Below are 12,851 nucleotides of genomic sequence, written 5' to 3'. Positions count from 1 at the left end.
ATGTTCTTTTTATAAGCTTACCACAGAGAATCTAACCAATGTACTGGAAGTCTTGCTTTGTCATGATATTATAAGAGTTTATTATTTTGGCTCTTTATCTTTCTCTGATTTTTGCCATATCTTAATTATCTATCATATTCATGTTCTTCATGCTTTAGAAATGTTTTCAGTGCTTATTGACATTGACGTGACTTGCTGATTGAGAAGGGAGGAAGGGAAAAAAGGAAACAAAGAAAGAAGGAAAGGAAGGAAGAAATATTAGAAGGTCTTACTTTGTGCCTGGCGCTGTGCTGGACCTACAGAATACAAATGCAAGCAGAAAGAAAAGATCCTTGCTCTCAAGGGACATTCCATTGGGGAAGATAATGTGTAAAAAGGAGCAGAGAAGCTACTGCAAAGAAAGACGTACCTCTCATTAGACATTATTGTTTAATTATCAGCAACAGTTGGATATGTAAATGAATCAGCAAACTTCTCTTATTAGAAGTTGTAATGATATGGCATTTATCTAGAAAGCTCCTCTGTCTTTTGGACTAGAGATAGTACTACTTGCTTAAGGGATTTCCATTAAAATCCAAGAGTAAAATTATAGGGAGGATTGAGTTTATTAGTTTTATTATCATTGTGACACTATGGAATAAATGAACCAGATTAAAAATTTTATATGTGCATTTTCCAAATTATTTCTATGATAATCAATGTTTAGGTAAGCACCATCATATTATACAAATATAGAAACAGCTGTTACTTTCCCCTGTGTATTGTATTTTTAAAAAGTTAATATGATTCTTTCCAAAAGCTTTGGTTTCTTTTGGGACATTAATTTGAAAGAGAAGCTTTTCTTCTTGAATGTGGATCTCCTCCTGTTATTTATTTCTCTCCTAAAGTTCAAGCCTTCTGTGACAGTAAAGCTGCTTATTCAAATGTGAGGATCATTCATGGTCTTATGACCTTAAATGATGAATAACTAATGGAATCAGTAAAAGTCTAAAGAAATTAAAATCCTGCTGAGTTGAAAATGTTTTTAAGTAACCAAACATTAGGAAGAACATGTGATATAAAGAACAAATTCATAGCTATTATAAATGGAAATAGCCAAATAAATCACTGTGACCATTCCCTGGCAGGAGATGAGGAGTTGTTTAAATGACACCATCTGCTCTCTTCTTAAAACAATAATCTTCTTTTGGTAGCTAACAAGATCAACAACATCCCGATACTTCCTAACTTAAAATATTAAGATACTTTAGAAGTATTCTTACACAGATTCCTCCCCCCCCCCCCCCGAAGTTTCAACTTCATGAAATGGTAAACTGATTATAATACTTAATCTGTGATTTAAGAATCAGGAGTGTTCTGGAATTAGCCATAGTGAGAGCCAATGTTAAATTTATAATATGAACATGTTTACCTTGGAAATTGGCAATGCTATAGATCAAGAACTTGATCTATTTTTGTTGTTGTTAATGTCTAGACTTAAGAAAGTGATGGAGAAAATAATAATACAGATTAAACCTAAACCTATTTTATGTACATATTTTTGAGAACCAGTTGTTAGATATTTAACAGCATACCTTGTCAGTGTTTTCCACTGGGTGGATTGGAAAATTTAGATAACTAAATTATAGTCAATGTTTTGATTAATTACATGAGGCTGTCATTCTTATAAATATATACCTGTATCACACATATATATATATATATATATATATATATATATATATATATATATACACATATATGTATGTATCTTCTAATTAAAACAAACCTTTTAAGATAATCATAAAAGCTATATTTTATTTATTTTAATAACTTTTTATTTTTCCAAATACACACAAAGATAGTTTTCAACATTCACCTTTGCAAAACCTTGTGTTTCAAATTTTTCTCCCTTATATCTCCTATCCTCTCTCATACACAGCAAGAATTCTGTATAAATTAAACATGCAATTCTTCTAAACATTATATCCATATTCATCATGCTGCACAAGAAAAATCAGATTAAAAGGTAAAAGAAAAGAAAAGAAAAACAAGCAAACAAATAACAACAAAAGTGAAAATATGAAAAAAATGAATAATATGATATTATCATATGCCATATCATATGCCAGCACAAGGTGAAAGTTGCAATGAATCTCTCTTGCCTCTGAGAGAGGGCTTGTGGACTTCCTCAGTTTTAAGGAACTGAGACAGAACAGATAAGGAAACTTGAGACAAAGGAAACTAGTTCAGGGAAACTGAGTCAGAACAGTTATGCTTTTATCCATATTCAGTTTCCATAGCTCTCTCTCTCTGGATGTGAATGGCTCTTTCCACAAGTCTATTGGAATTGAAAAGGCTATATTTTTTTGTTGAAACTTGTGGTGTTTTTCTTCTTTAAAATAATAATGGTTCTCTCTGGGAGCAGGTTTCTTGGGGAGGTTTTCTGGAGGAAGCCTTAGTTTCAGTTAAAAGTAATAATCACTTCAAAATGCAGCCAGCTGATTAAAATCTAAATGTTTATTTTCTCCTTCCAAAATAGCCCGGTTAGTTTTTCTTATAGGCTTATCTTTCTTCTTGGTTCCAAGAGCTCTTGCAGCTAGTCCTTTGCCTCTGCTTTCTTCAACCTCCAGCCAGCACAAGTTGAAAGTTGCAATGAATCTCTCTTGCCTCTGAGAGAGGGCTTGTGGACTTCCTCCAAGAGTGCTCCTCTCCGACCCCTGACAATGTTCTGAAGTAACTCACTAACTTGAAGCTAAGAGTCTCTTTATATATGATCTCCCAAAGGTTGACACCTCCTTCTGGAGGCAGGGATTAAGGGAAGTGTGAATTTGGATATCTTATACTAAACCCTGAAACCTCCCAAATGTGTGAACTCCAATGAGTAAAGGTGTGAACACAAGCATTGTTTCTCAGTTCCACTTAGTACCTTGTTTCTTCTAGCCCATAACATCTCCTTGTAGGATCAGATCAATCATACTGAACCATGCTAAATTAGATAATTATTGTCTCTATCAACTCTAATGACTTAACAGTTTGTAAAGATTCCAATAGAAACTGATACCTAGAAAAATAAGTGAAATATTTTGAAATAGGAGGTAAAACCAGAAGGAAAAAATCTAATAGAAAATTTTTCTTGACTTGGAATCTGTTCTCAGCATTACTTTTCACATTTTTTCAAGATCATCTCTCTGGGTTTAGGATAGAGATTGAAAAACATTGGTCACAAATTGGAGAACACATCTCAGAAGAATAGGACTATTTAATTAGAGGAATCTGTCTAACTTCAGCGACATCACAGATCGTCTTTATGATTGTGCACCAATAGTTCATTATCCATCTTGAGAACCATTTACTCATGCAAAATTGATTGTGAAAAAGAAAAGCAAACAGGTGGCAAAAGACTAGGGTTGGGATGGAGAAAAACAAAGTTAGATCTAAAGAAAGAAAAGGATTCGTGATATGAAGAATGCATACTGCAAGGACACGTTAGACAAATCTTCAGTAACTGATAAAGACAGCTAAAAGCTGAGGAAGAGAAATAGATTCATAATCCAAGAAAAGAGACATCTTATTGAACAAATACTTTGCAACAAAGTAAACTGAATTAACATCCATGGAAAACAAAAGTATTAATATTAATTTTATAAGATTCCATGAAAAAGTGCTATAACTACTCTTATATTAAAACTTTTGTATAACAGTTTAAGAAATCTCAAAGTAGTTCAAAAGCATAATAAGAGAATCAAATGAAAAGATCAAAGGAATAAAGCAGTAAGAATGTAAATTAAAGCTTTTAAGAAATCAAGACTAGCAAGATTAGAGGATTTATAACAAAACATTTGCTAATGAAGTAGTTACTGAAAAATAGAATTACATAATTATAATACAAAAATGTAAAGAGAATGAAAATTAAACAAAATCTAAAGACAAGAAGATTGAAGTAAAGCTCTGTAAATAAAAGTATTGAATGTGAATAAAGAATACAAAAAGATATCCTAAGGAGTATAGGTTTTCCATAAAATACCATTAAAATGAAAATTAGAATACCATATTTCAGGAAAACATTACATTTTATGATTATCCTTGGATCACCAATGGAATCAAATACTGAATTTCATTTAGCAAAATCTATCTCTTGGGAATTAAAACATCAAAGAACAAAATCTGCAGGCAGCAGGTAAAAAAAACCAAAAAGCTTTTATGTTCGGAGAACAATGTCAAAAAAAGGATAATAAAGGATTGTATTGGATTACAAGAAGTCTAAGAAAAAAATAGGAATATGTTTAAAAAAAAAAACACAGCACATTGCTTGGCAGCCAAAAAATGTTTTTTTAAAAAAATCTTACCCTGACCATGTAAGAAAATAATAAAATTCTCATTAAAAGAAGAAGAAATTGAGTCATTATTTGAAAGAAGTCAGAGATTATCAGGGATGCAACTTGCAGACTGAAAGACATTTTAAACACTTTTTGAGAACAATGAGAACTGGGGAAAATATTTTTCCCCACGCCATTATGGTGGCTTTTTTGTGTTTTGATTTTCTTTGAAAAAAATCTTACTATTTTAAAGGGTGGTGATCATAAATACTTATAGTTAGATAAAAAATAATTCCTTCTGGGCAGTGTGATAGAGAATAAAAATCAAGGCATACTGTGCTGTAATGCCAGAGAAACTGAGGCACAAGAGAGATTAGAGAGTTTTCAATAATTTATTAACTGGAGAATATAATTGGCTGGACAGGACTCTCATCTCAAATTATCCAGTCAGATAAACATATACTGGGACCAAATTATACCAGGGCTGGAGGAGACTGTCATACAGCCTCCAGCAATGAATGGGCATATCTCAAACTCTTAAATACCTTTTAGAAACAAAGAACCAAAAAGCTGTCAGGTTGGGGGGAGACCATAAATCCTAAAAGCCCAGAGACAGGATGCCTGAATACCCAGAGATAAAGATGTCAGTGAGGTATCTTGGAATATTGTAAATTCTTGAGAACAGGGAAGGGTCAGGCAGTCTGCTCTCTTGTTTATCTTGCTAACAATTTATAACCTTAGAGTAAAGGGTTCCCAATCTTAATGGACCAGAAGGGGTTTTTACAGTTTTAAGGAACTGAGACAGAACAGATAAGGAAACTTGAGACAAAGGAAACTAGTTCAGGGAAACTGAGTCAGAACAGTTAAAGAGAACTGTGGCATAACAGCACAAACCTGATATTGGATAATATATTGAGGAGAGGATTAGGAAAGCTGAAATCAGATTATTATAAACTATAGAAGAAGATTTAGATCTCTGAAAACTTTTAATAACTAAGTGGAAAAAAGAATCAACAAACTGAACATTCAGTCAAAATAAATTGAAAATAAATAAAGAACCCTCAAACACAGAAAAAAGGAGAAATCTTTAAAAATAGAAGGAAACTAGAAATTAAAGACAATAGAACTGATAAAAACTGATTTTCTTTCCATTTGGAGAAGAGACTACTAACAACATAGATAAATCATTACCTACCATGATCAATAAAAAGAGGAAAATATCAAAAAAAATTTAAAAGCATTAATTCAAAGCAGAAAGTAAAAAGTAAACATCAGCAACTTATAGTCAGTTCCACTGTAGCAAACTAAGAATTCAAAGGAAATAGATTTTTACAAAATTCCCCAAATTAATCAGTATTTTTTTTTAAATCAGAAAAAATAAATCCATACTATTAAAGATTGAAACAAATCCAACAACCAGGTCCAGAAGGATTTACATGTTTCTATGAAAATGTATTAAAATGTTTTTATGAAACATTTTAAAAATAATTAATAGCAATGCTAAACTATCAGTCTCAAAAAAATTCACAGCAATGGAAGGATCTGTGTTCAAAATCAACCTCTATTTATCTGTGTCTATCTGTCTGTCTGTTGGTTTGTCTTTAAGGGCCTACTTAGACTGTAACCAGTGGGAGTAGGGTTAGTATACAAGGATGCTGGTAAAGTAGAATGGAGTAAGGTTGTAAAGGGCTTGAAAAGTCAAACAGAAAAATTTATATCTTAATTTAGAAGCAATACAAAGGTCCTGAGTTTATTGAGTAATAGCATTTTATGATCTGACCTGTTTTGTAGGAAAATAATGTTGTCAGCTATGTGCAGACTTACATTGGGGAGAAACTTGAAGCAAAGAGACAGACCATTTAGAAGGCCAGTGCAGCATTCTAGGTTAGAAGTAATAATATCATGAACTAATGTACTAGCTGTTTAAGTAGTGAGAAAGGGAGAGAGAGGAGAGATGAATTATAAAGAACAAATGACAAGATTTGGTAACTAATTAGGTATATAAGATGAGTGAGTGAAGAGCAAGGAATGCTAATGAAGTTTTAAATGTAGAATGTTAGTTAGTGGTGCCTTCAATAGAAAAAAAGAAATTTGGCAAAATATGGGTTTGTGTGAAAAGTCACTGAATTCTATTTTGGACTAGTTGAGTTGAGAGTGTTATGAGACTATGAATTTGAAACTTCAAATAATTGGTGATATGGGATTGTGTTCAGGAGAGATATTGGGTGTATAAATAGACGTGAGAGTTATCTGGTTCATAATCATAAAATATATCTAAACCAAGAGTTAGCTTATATGTTATAAAGATACACTATAAGCTTTCCTAACATTAAATAAAACATCCCTGAAAAAAGCTTTTTTTTGGTAGGAAGTAGCTGAATTTAACCTGCCAAAACATGAACTGACTTTATATTTCTTTTTAAATAAATAAAAACAAATAGTTGTAGAGATCATCACTGCTCATGAGTAGATTGTGCCAACATATTAAAAATAGTACTGCCTCAATTCAAAGTTTTGATGTAATCAAATTATAAGGATTTACATAGCTTTATATAGCTTTATATAGCTAGAGAAACAAAATCATAGAAAAAAAAAGTATTTCTAGGCTCTGAAGGGAAACAAGTGGATATGTGAATGATATTTGAATATATATTACATTTGGGCAACATATGAATAACAAAAAAATGTGACATTGCCAGAACCTAAAATATTACAATATAATAATCATTGAAATGATTTAGTACTGATTAGAAAGAAATAAAACAGAAAAGTAGATCAGTGGAAAAGATTAGATAGGTTACAAAAACAACTAAAAATAGTTCCTTAGTATGTGAATATCATCTGATAAATCTAAGGACAATACTTAGTAAAGGAATGACATTTCAACAATTGCTGGAAAAATTGGAAATCATTTTCCAATTCTAAACTAAAGAGTTTAGACCATTATTTACATGGCTATAGATCAAAATAATCTGGAAATAAATATGTAATCTGAATATAATGCCATATTAACAATTAGAGAAGTACCTTTTATATCTATGAGTAAGAAGTGGAAAATTATCCAGAGAAATATTAGTGGAGATAAAAGAAACAATAATAATAATTTGGATCATTATGGTTCCATAGAATTTTTTAAATTGAACAAATAAAATCATTGAATATAGGTAAGATATACTATTGAGTGAAAAAATATTTGTATCAAATATCACTTTAAAACAGTATATATAGGCAATTGACAATAACATAATTCCAATAACTGCATTTCAATTGAGAAATATCCAAAGGATATAAAGATGCAATTTTAAAAGAATAATTTCAGTCTATCAATGACAATGAGTGACATTCCGTAACATAAATGAAATGAAGACAGTTATGAGGTATCACTTGTTTATATACTTCAGAAATTTTGAAAGATGATAAAAATGGAAATAGTTAATGTAGAAGGGGCTGTGGAAAGAGAGACACACTAATACATTGGTGGAACCTTTAATTGGTCCAAATGTTTTGCATGTCAGTTTGGAATATGCGAGAGGTGATTAAATTCTCTATACCTTCTAATCCAGTCGTATTGCTAATTGGAATAAAACTAAAGGAAATTGGAATCTGTAAAAAATGTAAAACATATAACTAAATAATGGTAGCATCAGTGTGTGTGTGTGTGTGTGTGTGTGTGTGTACACACAAGAACTGGATAAAAAGTGAGTGCTTATTAATCAAGGAATGGTTGAAAAGGGGCAATATAATGTAACACATGCTGTATTAAATGGTGAATATGAAGAATTTAGAGAAATATGGTAAGATTTGTAAGAACTAATGTAAAGTAAAATACAACAAATCCTGAAGAACTACATGCCTAATAATTTCAAAGTAATTTAAAATATTTTACAATACTCAGTGATTACAGTATGATTTCCAGTGTAAATAAAAATTATTAAAGGCCAGACTCTAAATTAACTAAAAATCAGTAAAGACACTTGAGAATGAATGCTAAAGCTTATCTCACTCTTTTTGAAGCAGAAATACAGGGGATTAACCAATGCAAAATTTTGTATACATTGTCAAAAGTTATTCCTTTATCAGATGTTTTTTTCCCCTTGATTACATGTGAATATTAAATATGGAGGGGGTTTTTTCCTCTTCCCCAAAATGACTGATAGAAAGTATAAAAAAGGAATCCTAAAATTTTGTTTTTAAGGAAGAAATCAGTTTTCCAGAAACTATAGTAAAAATCTGATTAGTGTAGCTATAACATGTATCTGAATATTGCAGAGATATTTCTAGTTGCAATCTGTTGTTTTAGCAGTGATTAGATATTTAAAGTAATAGTTCTGTTTTCTAGTGGAATGTCACAAACTTAGATTTATATAATTATAATAATGATAATGATGATAATAATTAATATAATAATCTAAGGTTTGCAAAATTACTTTACACATATTATCTTACTTTATCATCACAACAAATCTTGCTGTTTAGTACCTTTCTCCCTATTTTATAGCAGACAGGTGACTTACCCAGGGTCATACAGCTAGTCTCTGAGATAGGCTTTGATTTAAGGTATTCCTAATTCTAGCTCTCTAATACTGTATCAACTCTTCAACCTGTCTACCTAAAATTAGGAAATATTAAACAGGAAATTCTTTTATCAAAAATGTAGAATTATAGAAAGAACAATGGATACAAACTCAAGATACTCTGATTTGAGGTCCATTTATGTTCTTGTATTCTTGGACAGATTTCTCAACCTTGCTGGGTCTCAGTTCCTCAAATGTGAAATAAAGTCATTAAATGTTGGATAGCACTGAGATTGTGTGGGGTAGGCTTATGACTTGAGTAGGGATATGGAAATTTGTTTTATTAAAAAAGGAAAATAATAAAAGGGGAGTGCAAAGGTAGTATTGTATTTTAAGACGGAACAACTTCTGCTAATAAATGTCTTGGCATTCCACTTTTATCATTTTCAAAAAACCCAGACAAATAAACAAAGTTATATTTAAAGATCCAGGACCCAGATGAGGGAATTGCTAATGGAGAGTATATGGGAGGGCGGGTAAGTGATCAATGGCTGGAGATATGGACTCAGTATTCTGGAGGAAATATACTTTATACTATCAAATTAAAAGAAAGAAATAAGTGACAAATATTATATGTCTAGCATACAACGAAGATAAAATAATAGTAATGGAGAACTTAAACCATTCATGCAATTTACTGGAGCTTATTTGCTAATAAAATCAGAACCACTGATCAATTCTAAAATTTTCCTTAATTATAATTTCACTCTTTAAAAAGTCAGAGAAAGTAAAAAATTGACTAATTTTAGACTAGATTTTGACTAATAAGAAGGAATTGGTTGGTGAAGTAGAATTGATTAGAACCTTATGAGGCAGCATTTATTCTATTTTAGGGTTGACAGATTAAGAAGGGGAAAACAAGGTATAGTTGGATAATTTCACATGCAGTCTAGATATTGTAGGAGCAGCATTCCCAAAATGGATAAGCATGATGTAGTAGCCTAATGTTGCTGGTAGAATATTTAGGCAGCATGAAGCCCAATAAATGAGTGTCAAATAGATCTGAGGAGGAGTAGAGTCTGAAGGTGCCTGAATATAAAAAAAGAATGCATTTTAATGGCCTAATTATGACCATATTATCTAAATAAGAATTATCACATGCATCAAACCAAATAAATAAATAATTTTTTTTTGTATTTCAGGCAAAAAACATCCATAGAATGACTAAATAAATTCATCTCCCTCAACAGTCTAATTGAGTGTTTCTTTTTATGTTAAATTTAAATAAAAATCTAAATATTTAGTTCAAACATACAAAATGTGCAGCAATTTAAGTAATGATAACAACTTACTCTTACATAATATTTTAGATTTTTGCAACATATTTTCCTTACAGCAAACTTCTGAGAAAAGTGATGTACATATTTTTATCCCTATTTTACAGATGAAAGTATTGAGGTTCGGAAAATTTTAATGATAAAGTAATGAGATAGCTTCAAAAATAAAAATCTGATTTTTATGAAAACTGGTATATCTGTAGTCCTTCAGTTATTTCACAGCTATATTCATAAAGTGTTTCATTGATCTTATTTTCTAATAAGGCGGTTAAAGAATAGCAAGGCCTCTACAGATGGACACCGTTATCTTTTTCGTGGCAGAATCAATACTGAAGTGATGGAAGTTGAGAATGTGGATGATGGAACAGGTAAGTAATTTTTAGATTGGTAAAGGATTTTTTAAATAAAAATATGCATGAAAATATTTTTCATAAGGATCACCATTAATATATTGGAGCTCAGAAGTTTTTAGCTTTGGGTATATAAGAAAGTATTGATTACCACATACATAAGCAATTAGTCTATATTGAATAGTAGTATGGTTTATGAACTGTTGTAACTATAACTATAATTTTTGTATTTGAGACTAATTTCTAATATAAGTATAAATGTGATATAAGAAAATTTAAGATCTATTTGTGGTATAGATTAACCTAAATCCAGGGGAAAAAATGAAATTTATGAAGAAACAAATTTAAGTTGGTATTAAGGGGAACAACAACAAAACAAAAACCTTTTTAAAAATTAGAGATATTCTAGAGAAGTATGTATTGCTTTGGGTAGTAGTACATTCTTTCTCAAATAAGTTCTTCAAGCACCATTTGAGTGTTATAGGGGATTCTTCTTCAGAAACTCCTAATGCCATTTTTGCTTTCATTTAAAGTCTTTTGAAACCCAGCCTCATTCTGTGGTGTACCTCCCTGTTTCTTAAACAATGGTTTACAGTTACATATGTAATCTTGCAACTGAATGTGGGGGGGTCATGAAATCATGATTTATTATCAGTGAATTTTTGATTTTTCTGTTAATATAATGGGGGTCATGAGTAGAAAAAAATTAAGAAGCTTTGGTCTATTAAAAACCATTACATTGAATTCCCAATCCCTATATTTATGCCCACCTGCATTTTTGATTTCCTTCACAAGCTAATTGTACAATATTTCAGAGTCTGATTCTTTTTATACAGCAAAATAACAGTTTGGTCATGTATACTTATTGTGTATCTAATTTATATTTTAATATATTTAACATCTACTGGTCATCCTGCCATCTGGGGGAGGGGGTGGGGGGTAAGAGGTGAAAAATTGGAACAAGAGGTTTGGCAATTGTTAATGTTGTAAAGTTACTCATACATATAACCTGTAAATAAATGGCTATTAAATAAAAAAAAAATGTACACACAAAAAGAAAAAAAAAGAAAAAAAAAAAAAGAAGCTTTGGTCTAGCTAAACTTATCATTCCTTACTTGTGATACTCCATTTTCTATCACCATGTCTGTTTGGCAGCCATTGTCTTCGGCTATATTACAGATTTCTTATGAGAAGGCACTATTTCATATTTGTCTTTGTTTAGCACCTGGCCCATAGTAGTTGCTTGATAAGTACTTATTGATTTAGAAGCCATTTACTTAGAGGAGATGATTGCATTGATGGTAACTGGTGAAATTATCAGAAGTTATTAAAAAAGGGACAAAGCCTTTGTGTACATACGATAAGATGTGGATGATGTCCAGCACAAGAGGCTTTGAAGCAGTGGTCAGAAATATAGCCACATAGCCAGAACTGGTTAGCATCAATGTCAGTAAAGAGAAGTATAGCGAAAACCAGAAAGAAGAGAATGTATATGAAGGAGTGCTTTGTCAAAAGTAGCAGATAGGTAAGCAAGGATGCAGACTGAGCAAAAGTCTTTGGATTTAGTGATTAAAAGATCATTTGTAATGTTGTAAAGAATAACTTATTTTGAATATCAATATGGGAGCCAGATTGCAGGGGATGATTGAAAGAGAATGAAATATGAGGAAATTAAAGAAATTAGGTATAGAAATTTAAAAAATGATAATAGTTTTTTTTATTTTCAAAATACATGCAGATAGTTTTCAACATTCTCCCTTGCAAAATCTTGTGCTCCAAATTTTTCTCCCTCCCTTCCCTAGACAGTGAGTAGTCCAGTATAACATATTTCCACATTTATCATGTTGCACAAGAGAAAAAAAGTAAGCAGACAACATCAAAAAAGATGCAAATACTATGTTGTGATCCATATTCAGTCCCCACAGTCCTCTCTCTGGATGGAGATGGTGCTCTCCATTACAAGTTTTTTGGAATTGGCCTGATTGACCTCATTGTTGAAAAGAATCAAGACCATCACAGTTGTTCATCACATAATATTATTATTGCTGTGTACAATATTCTCTTGGTTCTGCTCACTTCACTTAGCATTAATTCATGCAAGTCTCTCCAGGCCTTCCTAAAATCATCTTGCTCATCATTTCTCATAGAACTGTAATGGGCTGAAGCTTATTATGCTCCAGGTACAATGCTAAGTGCTTTTTACAAACATGAAATTTAAATAGTTTTTACAGTGTGCACAAATGATCAAAGATTTAATATTGAAGTTAAAAACTCGTGGATCTGATCACAGAAAAAGAGAAGGGAAGAATGTGGGGAATGGAGAGCTTCATAACACCAGCCTGAATCTGACTT

At 31.4% G+C, this 12,851-nt stretch overlaps 1 protein-coding gene across 1 annotated transcript in view; it reads left to right on the top strand.

Moving 5' to 3' along the window:
* PREX2 (phosphatidylinositol-3,4,5-trisphosphate dependent Rac exchange factor 2) overlaps positions 1-12,851 on the top strand; it is a 411,213-nt gene that overhangs the window by 148,771 nt on the left and 249,591 nt on the right. The window contains 1 exon segment of the mRNA XM_031946290.1: positions 10,414-10,517. Coding sequence (XP_031802150.1) covers positions 10,414-10,517 — 104 coding nt within the window.

This window comes from Sarcophilus harrisii, chromosome 1 (assembly GCF_902635505.1).
Source record: "Sarcophilus harrisii chromosome 1, mSarHar1.11, whole genome shotgun sequence".
Lineage (NCBI taxonomy): Eukaryota > Metazoa > Chordata > Mammalia > Dasyuromorphia > Dasyuridae > Sarcophilus > Sarcophilus harrisii.
Note: the sequence above shows the minus strand (reverse complement) of the source record. Positions and strands in the feature narration are given on the sequence as shown.